This window comes from Patiria miniata, unplaced genomic scaffold (genome assembly GCF_015706575.1).
Source record: "Patiria miniata isolate m_02_andy unplaced genomic scaffold, ASM1570657v1 HiC_scaffold_24, whole genome shotgun sequence".
Lineage (NCBI taxonomy): Eukaryota > Metazoa > Echinodermata > Asteroidea > Valvatida > Asterinidae > Patiria > Patiria miniata.
In genome coordinates, this window is record NW_024037063.1 from 1542588 (window position 1) to 1556552 (window position 13965).

At 39.1% G+C, this 13965-nt stretch overlaps 1 protein-coding gene across 4 annotated transcripts in view; it reads right to left on the reverse strand.

Moving 5' to 3' along the window:
- Positions 1-1315: 1315 nt before the first annotated feature.
- LOC119731937 (maternal embryonic leucine zipper kinase-like) overlaps positions 1316-13965 on the reverse strand; it is a 54219-nt gene continuing 41569 nt past the window's right edge. For 2 of the 4 annotated variants that reach the window (XM_038205242.1, XM_038205239.1), the window contains exons 10-15: positions 13177-13263; positions 9493-9594; positions 7847-8376; positions 6952-7144; positions 5937-6043; positions 1316-5105 (exon numbers count right to left, since the gene is read on the reverse strand). In XM_038205242.1, coding sequence (XP_038061170.1) covers positions 4928-5105; positions 5937-6043; positions 6952-7144; positions 7847-8376; positions 9493-9594; positions 13177-13263 — 1197 coding nt within the window. In that variant the 3' untranslated portion in view covers positions 1316-4927. The remainder of the gene's footprint in view (positions 5106-5936; positions 6044-6951; positions 7145-7846; positions 8377-9492; positions 9595-13176; positions 13264-13965) is intronic. The other 2 variants (XM_038205241.1, XM_038205240.1) reach the window with 1 other exon arrangement.

The following is a 13965-nucleotide window of genomic DNA, read 5'->3' on the forward strand; positions in this document are numbered from 1 at the left end:
TTTTAAAACTCACTAATTGTTTGGTACAGAAAACTTTACAAGGTCAACATTTTCCCAATTTGTTGCAGTTTTGTTAAAAAAATTTTATTATCAATTATCAAGTGAGATATTGACACATGGGCGATTGTGTAGTGGGCCCCTCTTTACTTTTCGTCAAATAAGAGTCCAGGTTGACCCGTAAATGGGTCTATTAACCAGTTCACGCCGGGATTATTTTGATATGACCGGACCGAGGCACGGGATTATTTTCCAACTTGACCTCAATGCCAGGCGGGTTGAAGCCATCACCCTGGGGCAGCACACTCATATTTCCGGCCTCGGTCGTTGTCTGTGGGCCTTGCACAATGCGTGTTTACTCGTCATCCATTCCGAATTCTGCAAAACCATCTGACGCGAATTGGTTAAAAAAGCAAGGGTGTATTTTATCATTCCAAAGTTGACCTTCTTTTAAGCAGACTTCTCTTCATATTAATGACATAACTTTTTTGTAATGTTAAACATTTTGTCATCTTCATCGTCACTTTACCCCAAAATTTTCCTAAAAAAATCTGCCCTCCATCTACGGCACACCTGATGTTGGTTTGTAATGTCGGTAACTAGTTTGGTGAGTCCAATAATAACCTGGATTTTGTTCCCTTGTACTTATAGGGGGACAGGGCCCTACACTACACAATCGCTGGTACATGTAGTCTTCTTGTATCCATTGGAAGATATAGGCCTACCCTATAATATATACAAGAAATTACGTGTCACCATATCGCAAAATATAACAAATCTTAGAAACATTATGTTATGAGGAATGTGTATAATTTCATTCAGCATTGTACAGTATACATTAATGTAGCACTAGCAGGGTAAAAGTTGTTCTCTTGTTTTTGGTTTTTATTGAACATCATTTGTATCTTCTTTCTAAAGTTTTACAAATTCATGTCAGCATTTTCTTTCAAGCTTTTCAGCATTATCTTTCAGCATTCTTGACAGGCATTTACTTACATTTATAAGGTGAACAGGGTACTTTGTCACCACTTTTCTTTCTTGCCGCAGAATATGGTTTTGATAAAGTTTCTTGAAGTTTCAAAATGTGTGAAAGTATTTCCAAGGATTAATGGTCTTGTTCCCGGAGCACTCCATCCCTACTTTGCAAATTAGCCATCACAGTAGTTTTTCCTGAGCACCAGACTCATTTTTGTCTCTTCCAGTTTTCTTTTCAAATAATTATGGGAAAAAGAAAAAAAAAGTAGGCAATATGATTCTATTTTCACAACAAAAACCTTACTTTTTTGTTTTTGTTTTTTGGGGGGCTGTTTTTTGGTTATTATTATAGTGAAGATTTGTGTAAAATAGTTTCAGAATAGTTTGAATTCACACTAATTAGTGTACCATGTAAAAATACAAAAGTCATTATGGTCTGTACAAAATAAGAATTTTTAGTTTTTTAATTTTGCAGAAAGTATACATCTCATATTATGACATGTATATTTTTTTGCATTTGGGAAGATGGGGCATTAATATTTTTTTAGTGGTACACTTATGCTGAAATTCCCATTGTGTGGTTATTGTTACTGAAAATTGTGAATTGTTTTCTGTTAATGAATACTGTAATCTTACTTCAAAAGTAGTTAATTCTCTCCAAAGGAGGGCTTCAAGAAATGTTTCCCCCATTTTTGTAACTTCGGTGTAGTTTGGACATGTACTGAAGTTTGGACATGTACTGAAGTTTAACAAACAGGTATACAAAATTTAACAATTGTAACTTTTTTTTCTTTTGGTATGTAAATAAACTACTTAAAGGTAACAAATTTTTGTAGTTGGTTTCTGTTATTTACTGTCTTGAACCGCCCCATCCTCACTTTTTGGCGTCCATTTTTACAGTAACACTTTTCTCAAGAAAAAAAAAGACACTACACATTTTTCTGTGTTTGTGCTAGTTTTTATTTATTGCACAACATTTCACCTTTTTTTTTTATTTCCGACAAGATTACTGTTTTTCAGGTAAGGGTGCTTATCACCGTGGTAATACGTATCGGGTGTTCTGGGGTGTGAAAAATGAAAGACAATTTTTGGTGGTTGTTTTTTAAGATGAAATTATGAACTTTGACCTTTGATAACATCCGAATCAATTGTTAGTCTGAATGTGGCTACCGTTTTTTACACCGACGAAGAACTGTAAAACTAAGAAGCCACTGACAAAAATGCCTTTTCAAGACCGCCTTAATAATATTAAAAACAAAATTGATATCGGTGCCAAACAGAGAGTCCCATTTTCTTTAAACATTGATGTCACATCATGAATGCATCAAAACTGCACTGATAATTTTGTATGAAACCTTTCAATCCTCAAATGTTAAACCTAGTTTCCATATGGAGGTAGTAACGCAGAGAGCAACGCAAACAAGACCCAAACTGCAACGCAGACATATGGAAACATTTCATCCGCAAATGTCACCGACAAACCAGACAGACGCAAACTATCTCACAGACGGTCGGCAAAGTTGAGCCCGGTTCAACTTTACCGACGATTCTGTGCACAGTCTGCATAGGCTTAACGTCGATATATGGAAGCTAGGCTTTCGTCATGTATGCCAGAACGAACATGACATTCCAAAATTGTTCACAACTTTTTCCCACAATTTTAAGCAAGCTGGCTATGGGTCATTCTGAAAGCCACGGAAATGACCAAACTTTGGCCAGATTTTGACAGTCATTTGTTGTGTACAATGGATTAAAAAAATTAAACAGTTAATGTTAAAATTACCTTCAAATACAGCCTTTTGACAGAACAGTGATATTAACATCCATTATAGCACCCTAACATGTCTGTACACAATGGGTAAAATTGTTGTAAATATTTCAAAGTTGATCAGTCGGTTTGAAAACCTTTTTTTGCCTCGTGTCATAATTACATCGTCAGTGATGTCATATTTAAAATAATACAAAGGTATATCGTTAATATGTGCAGTATCATACAAGTTTAAGAATTAAGTCAATTAGGTACGAATCGAGTCAATTAGGGCTGATGTCATCTTGTTCCCAATGGAATACAATCCTGAAAGGTATTAGGAAGTCACAGGCACCAGACTAATTTCACCAGGCCTTTTTTTTTTATAACCACATGTATGTAAAACAAATCCAAGATGGCGCTTGTACCATAGCAACAGTCAGTGTATCTGTGTTTTTGGAAAACATATTTCCAAAGACCACACACATGCTTTGGGTGGTTTCAAAACTTGATAAATATCTGAAATAACGATTATGCTGACAAAAGAAAAAATATGAGGAATTTGTCTTGTCGCACTTCATATAAAAAGTGAGTAAAACATCATTTTAATGAATGGATGTTAAAGACACAAGACATTTTAACATGTTAATAAGTCAATGGTGTCGACAGTTAACTTTTTGGTGTTATAAAGTTTACAAAACAAATGATATGATTTGGATTTCTATCGATGGAAATTTGGGTTTCTATCAATGTAAATTGCGAAACGTGCATTTTGTCCCGAGTCCTTGATTAAACCACAAGATAAAAACGGTCAAATCTACAAAAAAAACTTGCTCAAAATGCACAAACGTATTTTCAAAAGATGGGTGAACTTTGCAACAAGTTGACATCACGATGGATTTTGCATAGTAGATTCCTAATAAACACGTACTAGACAAAAACAAAACGTCTGGTAATTCTTGTTAATTTTTGTACTGCTTTTATCCTCACCAAAAATTGAAGATATTTTAAGAATGATTATGTACAACATTCAAAAGTTAATTTTCAATAAATACCATGTGGGCTGGTAAAATGAATATAAAAAGAAACGTCACTTCTGTGGAATTACATGTCTACAGTACAATTTACAGAATTTGTGAATAAATGCATGAATCTTGTATTTATCAGAATAATTACAAAAACCCAGTTATTTAAAAGTAATGATTGCATTTTGCTAAAATGAATAACGCTACATATTAATATTTTTTGCAATATTTACAGCTTCCAAAATATTAAAAATTATCCGGTTAGTCCATAGCAAGAGGCAAGGGCATCATTTCAGCATTTAGTTTAAAAAGAAGGAAAAGAGAGAGAAAAAAAAGAGCAATGACTTTCCATTTTCAGAAATATTTTTGAATTTTCATTAAAAAAATGAACAGACCAAGACAATAAAATGACATCTGATTCTCGCATTTTTCCACGTCAAATTCTCAAATTTCATGATCATACAATGTAAATCATATTATATCTGCTATTTTTTTCTCATTTGATTTATAAAAAATGAAATATAATTGCCAGGGCCCAATTTCCCAAAGCTGCTAAGCATGAAAAATATCTTCTTAGCAAATACAGGTCACCAGCCAAAAGGCCACGCTTTGTGTATTGCATGTGGCTGGTGCTCACCTGATTTTCGCTTAGCACTCCAATTTACTAAGCGATATGTTCTGCTTAAGCTCCGTGAATTTGGGCCCAGAAGAAAGTTTGATCTTTGGTGTGATAAAAACGGTTAGACATGAATTGATATACAGAGGTGAACTAATCAATGTAGATATAGCCTAAACTATGGAGAAAATTGATGTCTTGAAGACAAAAATCTGTGAAGTTTGTTTGCAAAACAAGTTGCTAAGCGCAGAAAACTCCCGCTCACCCCAAAAAAAAGGCCCTTTTGCCGGTCGCGCTCGTTATCACTAAAGTCGGTTTGGAGTATTACCACATTTGGGCCCAAGAGGGCGATGTTCCAATAAACTGACTGGAGTCAACAGTGCAGGGAGTTGATGTGTGTTGTCTGCATGTTCCACGTTTCTGGCACAAACTTCCCTGAAAACGGCCATTGGAAACGTCCACCGTATGAGCCTCGGGAACAAAAAACTGCCATTGAGGTCCTTTAAAAATTCTGCATAAAACTGACATCAGTCTGTATAAAAATGCTGGCTTTTCTGTCCTTTTTTTTCAGAGTTTGGCCAAGTCCATGATTTGCTGGGAAACCCGTTTGAAGTCCCAGGTGTCGCCCTTGAGTCTTTGGCGTCGGATACCGATCAGGTCCAGGTTGGGCAGGCGGCAGATCTCCATGTCAAAGGACAGGACGGTGCGGCCCTTGAAGTCTTGCTTCTTGCATCGCAACGTGTACCTGAGAGGAACACAAAGAGAAACAGTCTGTCACAAGTCCATCACAAGTCAGTCACAAGTCAAATCACAATTAAGTCAATCACAAGTCAAATCACAACTGAATTACAAGGCCATTACAACTCTGTCGCAAGTCCATCACAAGTCAAATCACAAGTCAAATCACAAGTCAGTCACAAGTCAATCCCAAGTCCATCACAAGTCAATCACAAGTCCATCACAAGTCAATCACAAGTCAAATCACAATTAAATCAATCACAAGTCAAATCACAAGTCAAATCACAAATCAATCACAAGGCCATCATAACTCTGATGCAAGTCCATCACAAGATAAATCGCAAGTCCATCACAAGTCAATCTCAATTCAAATCACAAGTCAGCAACAAGTCAATCACAAGTCCATCACAAGTCAATCACAAGTCAGTTACAAGTCAGTCACAAGTCCATCACAAGTCAGTCACATGTCAAATCACAAGTCAAATCACAACTCAATGACAAGTCCATCACAACTCTGTCACAAGTCCATCATAAGTCAAATCACAAGTCCATCACAAGTCAATCTCAATTCAAATCACAAGTCAGCCACAAGTCAATCACAAGTCCATCACAAGTCAATCACAAGTCAATCACAAGTCAAATCACAATTAAATCAATCACAAGTCAAATCGCAAGTCAAATCACAAATCAATCACAAGTCAATCACAAGTCAGTCACAAGTCCATCACAAGTCAAATCACAAGTCAGTCACAAGTCAATCACATGTCCATCACAAGTCAATCACAAGTCAAATCACAAGTCAAATCACAAGTCAATCACAGACATGAGAGAGGCTCACCCTTTCTGTTTGCATACGGTGATCTCACTTTTGCATACGGCGTCGTACACAATCTCCAGGACCTGTTCGGCAGGTAAGGTCGACGTAGTGGAAACATTATACAACGCCTTGAAAGAAAACACAAAAAGACACAAATGAGCAAACATTAAAACAGTGAAACACCAAAGTGCAAAGCCACATTCTCTTCTAACGTTTGGAGACATTTTGAAATGGAAGACTGAACGTTTCTAAACCTCAAATAACCATAACAACTTTGCCATTTAAATGCCAGGGGGTGTTTGCGCACGCATCGGCCCCTGCGCTGTATTGACACACAGTCTCCGGAAATTGATCACATGTTTACCCAGGATTCGACTGAGCACATACCATGTCCCATTAGACCCTTAAAAGCCCCCAATGGGAAGATGGGGGGGGGGGGTTCGATCTGATTGATCTGTTTGTGCTGAACATTAAGAGAGCACATTACCTACTTAATCCTGCTATACATACCATCAATAGGGGATTAAGGGATCAAGAGATTAAAGATGTCAAGTGCCACAGTTACATGTATGCGTGCACTTTTGTGGAAAATAATGAAAATAGGTCGGTGGTAATGAATGTTCTTTTAGGATTTGAAATTGGGTTGATCAAATGATGGAAGTGCATCTAGGGACACAACTCGTGGCGAAGCAATAGCATGATGGACCACATGATAAATTGCCCATATGGAGTGTGTAGGGGGAGTGTGGCCTCGTGGTTAGGGTTCGTGACTCATAATCAGAGGGTCAGGGGTTCAAATCCAGCAGCTGGTCATATGTTGTGTCCTTGGGCAAGGCACTTTAACCAAACTTGCCTCTCAACCCAGGAGTATAAATGGGTACCGGCATTAGCTGGGGAGTAACCTGTGATGGACTGGCATCCCATCCAATAGAATATTCTCAGTCGTTTCACGCCAAGGGAAGCGACGGTAAACGCCGGCCTGATGGGCCATATTGGCTCATGATGGACTTGGTTCAATTTTCATTTTTATTTCTACCTTGACTTTGCGAGGTTCGTCGTGGCCCGGGATGGACCATTTCCTGGGCGTCAAGAAGTCTTTCACTTTGTCCAGACCCTTCTCAAAGCTTCCAAAGATCTTCTTGGCCGAGCCGGACAGACTGGACTTGCGGTGCTGAAACCGGTGCTGGTCCTCCGGGTCGATGTCTAGGGAATCTTCCATGGACACCGCTCTGTGGTTTTCACAAAGAAAGTTCATTTTTCATGAAGAAGTCGGACTATATCTAATATTCAGGCATGCAACTGGCAATTTAGAAGAAAAAAAACGAGGAAACCCCCCCCCCCCAAAAAAAAAACCGAGGAAAACCCAAACCACACAAGACTTGGTACAGTATTTTTCAATTTGTAATGGCATTCGTGAGAAGTAAAAAATGAGGAAATCAGCGGATCCGAGGAAAAGTTGCATGGCTGAGCTTTGGGTTTTGCCCTTCACTTATGCTGTATACTCAGTATTGCCTGAGGGCTAGTTAGAAAATTGTTCACAAGCTTAATTGGTTGGGACTCCAACCCACGACCAGTTCTTTTGCAGTGCAGGCATATTTAGAACTTGTGAATTTAGCTCTCACTTACATGAGACAAGTTTCAGTCTCTGATCCTGTCCTGACATTTTTTGAAATGTCCTGATTTTTGTTTTTATCAAGGCTATTTAATGAGATGACCCTTTATTGAGTATTAAATTTCCAACAGAACAAGGTAAAGTGAATTGCCACCAGCACATTCAAAGATGTTGCAAGATGTGTTACGGTAGTTTTTTCTTGAGAGAACCACGGGGGAAAATTGTAACCTTCACGGACAAGTTGTGGGAGACTGACTGAATGTAGACTGACTAAAAAAAGTCGTGACAAATCTGCAAACTCGTTGAAGTCTCTGCTCACCTCTTCTCTGGGCTAAGATGATCAATGTGCAACAGATGTAAGTTATGATCCGTCGACCTTGATGGCGTCACGTGGGGCACCGGCAATGATAATGTTGGTACGACGGGAGTTTTCATGTCCGAGGACGTTTTGCCCTCACCCCGTTTCCGCCCGCATTCCCTGGCGTCGCTTCTGCTGCGGTTCCGGATGGGAGTTTTCAGCGGGAGCCCCGTGGGCTTGATGAAGTCGTCAAAGTCACTGAGGTGGTTCTCTTTCCCGTAGACGTTCCGATTGGTCGAGCCGGGCTGGTCCGGTTTGCGGGGCGTGACGTAGGTGCTCCTTTGGTGCACCACTGTATTGTGGGATTGTTGCCAGAGGGTGTGGGTCACGTCGGCCGAGTGGCGCCGGTCCTGGTGCCGGCTGGAGCGTCGGTAGGTCTCACCGTTCTCTAAGCCGTCCTCCATGGAGGAGAATTTGAACTGGGTGCTGGTGGGGGGTTCCAGGTGGGTTGGGTGGTGGTGGTCATTGGTCGAATGATTTGCATTGTGGCCCTGGGAGAAAACATGCACAAATCATTAAAACGATGGTTTAAACAAACACACACAAATCAATCCACATTCAGTCAAATCAAGCTTTAGTCTGACAGTTGACAAATGACTTTCAAATATGGGATCAAAGATGAGATCCAAGTGCTGAAGAAATTTTAGGATAAAGAATACTTTTTCTTTTAATTCTTTTTCACCAAAAGCAAGCACCGAGGGCCTCCATTTCAATACTTCCTTTCATTTGAAATTTGCTCACTGGAGGCGTGGAATAAGGAAATGCAAACTTGACATTGAGTCCAGTGATTAAATCATCAATCTACCCCGTAGTGCTTTCTTTGAGAAAAGGTTTTGCCCACTACTGATTATGTTGTCGAAACTTCTAGGGCTGTCCACTTCCGAATAATTTAGTATTTGATTAATCGAAACTTTGTTTGACCACATATTGAAATATTCGTCAACTGTCAATCAAGTTTACATGTGCCAGTTCCAATCACATGCCGTGCCTGTCAAAATATGCAAGCAAAAATAAAGCGCCACAACCTTACAATCAAAATAACATCAGTTATGTTTGAGTGTAGTTTTTTCTTTCTTTCGAATATTCGAGCTGATAAAAAAGCTATTTGAATATTTAGTTGATGATTGAATATTCAGGGCCTTCGGGACAGCCATAAAAAATGGCCTAGATGTAAGTCCTTTTTTACCATGACAATGTTTCATTTTTATAAACAAATGCTCGCCGTTGTTGCGTTTTGCATTGCCCATATCAATTTTGAACTTAACAGAAATTTCCCTTTTCATGACTTGTCTGTAACCTCAGAAAGTTAACCTTTTTTCCCCATTTAAAATACATGCACTTGCCTGTTGTTGTTTGATTTTGATAATGGTCTCATGACAATAGTTAAGTCAAAATGTGGGGCACAAGAACTGTAATCTCTTTCTTGAAATATATGTCCAAATATGTGCCCCGGTAAGTGGTTGTTCGTGTGGGCTGTTCAACACCTTCCACACAAAGCTATTTTTCGCTTTTCAGTTGCAAGTCGATTTATCTCCCACTACTGCCCTTTAGCCACCCACATTTAATTCTCTGATCCCGAGGCAGACGTGTTCGTAATGTTGTTTTACCTTCTCCCCTAAACTACTGCGCGGAGGAAGCTTCAGCCTACAGCCTCGTACAAAGTTGTTCAGAAGTAAAAAGTAAACAGCCGTGATTTCGTCGTAGTGCCACTGCAGAAATGGGGAAAATTAAAATGCCGAAGCAAGCAAACGTAATGATTGAACGGAACAAAAAAGGCAAAAAAAAATTAAAGATGAGAATATTGCAAACAAATTTATGACCGAAGGGTAGAGAATGATTGGGAGACATGAAAACAAATGTATGTTTTCAGACAATTTTTTTAATTCAATGACAGAGCTTTTTTGGCAGGTACATGTACATGTACAGGGTGGTGCAAAAAGAAGGAAACCCACTTTTGAGAGGAATTTTAACCTACTTACTTAACTTATTTGAGCTTCTTTTTTTTAAAATTTCATAATGTAGTGAAGTATAGGCTAGCTCTCCAACCATACGTGGTAAAAAAAAAATCTTTGAAAAAATTGCAAGAATAGTCTTATTATGCTAATTTGAATACAAGTCACCAAAATCACTGTTGTCCATGTGTAAGTCTAGTGTAGTGTTTTCTGGTCTTCAAATCAAGCTCTGAAGCCCAGTCAAGCGGATGGAATAAAGCTGTCCGTGGACACAAACAGGTTTGGCACATGAAATTTTTAAACTGCCATATCTCAGAAAAAAAGTATGGATCAATCATGTTTTCTTCACTATGTTTAAAGATCAATATTTTAATACCAATAAACTGAATTTTTGAAATAATGCTCAACAAGTAGGTGAAAATTGCTGTCAAAAGTGGGTTTCTTTCTTTTTGCACCACCCTGTAGAATGACTGGGGGAAGCGGGAAGGGGGGGGGGGATTCAGAGAGGGAGTGAGGAGAAGGGAGCAAAAAATGTGGCCAATTCGCCATTTTGAAATGCAGTTGATGCAAATTTTCAGCCAATGGACTAGTCGGTACAAGTGACGTCAGATTTCATGCAGAAAACCAACAGCAAAACATCAAATTTCTTGCATAAGGTGCAAAGATAGGAGTTCACAGGCATTCAAATGTGACAGTCAACTTTAAATAACTACAGAAAATGGAGAAAATAATAGAAAATCGAAAGAGAAAAAAAATTTGAAATCCTATTATACCGGTATGATAACTATCAAGCCTGATAAGGACGAAATCTGTCATGCCAAGTAGAGCACCATCCGTGAAGTGCACAAAGAAATTTTCAAAACCTTCAACTGCCAACATGCTTCTTAACAAACAAAAAATGTTGTAAAAAAATTTACAACAGAAGGTTGAAAATGGGAGTCTTTTCTGGCCACTATGGGCATTTTAGTTCTGCTCTGGTAGCTTCCATCGCTGTTATAAAACAAAATGGATCAGAAAATGAAGTTGCCTGCCCCTTTAAACAAAACCAAGTTGCACATGACTGCTATATTAATAAATGGAATCAAAAGATGGGCCTGCCTCTTTAAAAGCCAAGGCAAGTTACACATGTTACAGTGGGACAAGTGAGATTGGGGTTGACTGTTGGCTGCTATGATAACAAATGGAATTAAAAGATGGGCTTGCCTGCCCCTTTAAACCAAACCAAGTTGCAGGTAGGACCAGATATCAAGTCAGAGAGAAAACAAGATAGAGGATGCTTTTGGCTGCTATGACAACAAAATGGAATCAAAAGATGGGTTCGCCTGCCCCTTTAAATCCAAGGCAATACACATGTTGCAGGTGGGACCAAATATCGAGTCCTAGACAGAGCCCTGGTTGACGCTCAAGCAGGTGCACAGACCCGCCGCACAACAGGTGACGACTGAGCCTTTAATCCAGTGATGATGTACCCAGCTCATCTGCTCTCCGGCTGTTGATATTCATGAGAAATGCTGCTGTATAATGTTTTCTCCGTTAAGTGTAAAAATAAAAAAGAGGGTTCTTTGACATTTTGAGAGAGCTGGCGGCAAGTTTGTCTGTCTAGGGTAGACATTAGTGGAGTCGAACCGAGCAGCCTTGGGCTATTAGAGTTAGTGAAGTCTTCTAAAGTACTTTTTAAAATTGGTTTTTGGTTTTTCTCTTTTATTTTGGAGGGGGTGGTAAGAGATCCCAAAGACGTACATGTTTGCTTTTGATATTGTGTGAATTTAATCTACTGGTTTTGAAAGGTCTTTCGTGTGCAACACAAAGTATACTCTGTGTTACATGTTAGAGAACGCACCGACTTTAAAAAATGGTTCAGAGGATTTGTGTTTTTTAAGGGTCTGTGAAAAACAAATTGATTTTTTTTTTACAGGGCTGGTTTCAGGTTACTGACATGTGACCTGTATGTATGATTTGACTTTCTGGTAAGGCGTTAATTGTCAAAAAAAAAAATTTGCATTTTATTTTTTTCCTTCCAGATTCAGATTTCAAGACATCTATTCCCTTCATTGGGATTTTCTGAAAATTTTCTGATCGGGAGAGTTTTTCTGTTTGTAGTAGGGCTTTTATTCTTTTTTTTTTCTTCAAACCGTTGGACCAAGCACCTGCATTTTGCCACCAGCTACAAACCATTCAATGCCAATAAACACAGATGTCTAAGGCAACTTTGCTTTAAAAACAAAACTTCATTACCCCTGCCGAAAAACAATCTTGAACACAACACCGCCAAGTGTGGACAATTCTCGCAGTACTTGAACTTTATTAAATCCAACTTAAACCGTGCCCTATCCAAACTTCTCCTCCAGTAAACAAGCCTCCAGTAAACAAGCCTCCGCTATCTGTTTAAATTGTCGTCATCTTCACACCTGCAGAAACAAAATTGCCCTAAACTTAATTTGTCTGGTGTTTTTTTTCCCCTTCGCGTCTAGTCCTCCTCCCAAAGGAGCAGAGCATACCGGCCCACAGACTTTTAAATTTTTTATTCTTTTGATTGAGACGAGCCTTCGAGCAACGGCACTGCTGCGACTGATTCAATATAGATCAAGTAGAGCCTCGTTTACTGCTTCTATCGCGCGGGAGGGAAATGCTTTATCTCTCCCCCCCCCCTCCATCATTTTGATCTAATAGGGTAATTGTTGCCTCGAGTCATAGACCATGCTGTGTAATGTGTCCCCCGCATTTAATCATGTGGATTGTTTAATGTTGCAGTCGATGTAAACGTCCGTGGTTGAAGAAGGCACGGCACTGGGAAATATTCCTTCATCGTAACGGTAAAATAATCTTTCCATGTGTAAGATTTGCTTGAATGCAGAAAGAAGTGAAATGTCATTCCAGTCCAAAAACATTTTGAAAAGTTATGCAGAATTTTTTTTTTTCTGACGAAAGCGCTCTCAAAATATAGCCAGGGAAATTACAAGAACAACTTCCAAGAATTTTAACTGCCACAAATGGTAAACAATTCCTCGGAAATCTCTTTGAAGAAATTGGGGAAAAACCCTGAATACCAGGAGAAACTATATTACATAGTTTTTCCGAAAATCAATTTATATCCAATCACATACACAAGATAAGGTTAACTAATTTTTGCATTATGTCTACAAACTCTGCAAAAAAAAATGGGGGGGGGGGAGGGAGGGGTGAAAGGGAAGGGGTTTCAAGGCTGACAACAATGCACTGCACACAGCCAAACAAAATATGACGATGGTGAAATGAAGCTTCACTTTTTCTGATTGTCAAAAAACAAAATTTGTGTCAGGCAGATTACACATTTAGGCAGAAACAAAGATTGGAATTTACCTGCGTGACGATCGTCATCATGTCATCTTTGGTCTTGCCGTAATATTCAGCCATCTCCGCGATGCACTCTGTGTTCAGGTTGTTCTTCTGAAAAATGGGAATTCAAAAAAAACCAAATCAAAGTGAATTTTACAGATATCCAACAGAAAAATTCCAATGCTAAGAAAAACATCAAGCCTGCGTTGTTTTATATACTCGATGGACTGTGTGTATGCAAGTACCCCCTCAATGGGAGACTTTTGAGATGTTGGTGGCAGCAAACATATCGGTCCTTTTTCAATTGTTTTACGTCATGTTTAAGCCAAAACGCATGCTCAATATGACGCAAACAATGGAAAAAGGACCGGTGTGTTTGCTGCCACCAATGTCTCAAAAGTCTCCCATTGTTACAACGAGAGTATTACGTAGGACTCTTAAATGCATCAATTGCCATTGTTGTATCGTGTGCTTGGATACTGTAATTTCATTGGTCGAGAACAGCCACGTGTCCAGTCTGTAAAAATGCATATACAATGCGTTGCGCAGGTGAGTGTAGAACCCTGCACGCGCGCTCGTGACTGAGAACTGCAATGTGCAACTTGCAGTTATCAAGGGTTACACCGCCATGATTTAATATATTTCTTGCATAGTAAGCTATGACCATTTATCGTTTTGACTAACTGGCATGATATAACAAAACAGTTGTTGACTGCTGTGATATGCCATTTTTAACCCCCTTGGGGCACATAACACCCTGGGCTTCAAAGCCTCGGGTGCTATGCGTCCCTCGGGTGTTAAAAACATCATGTA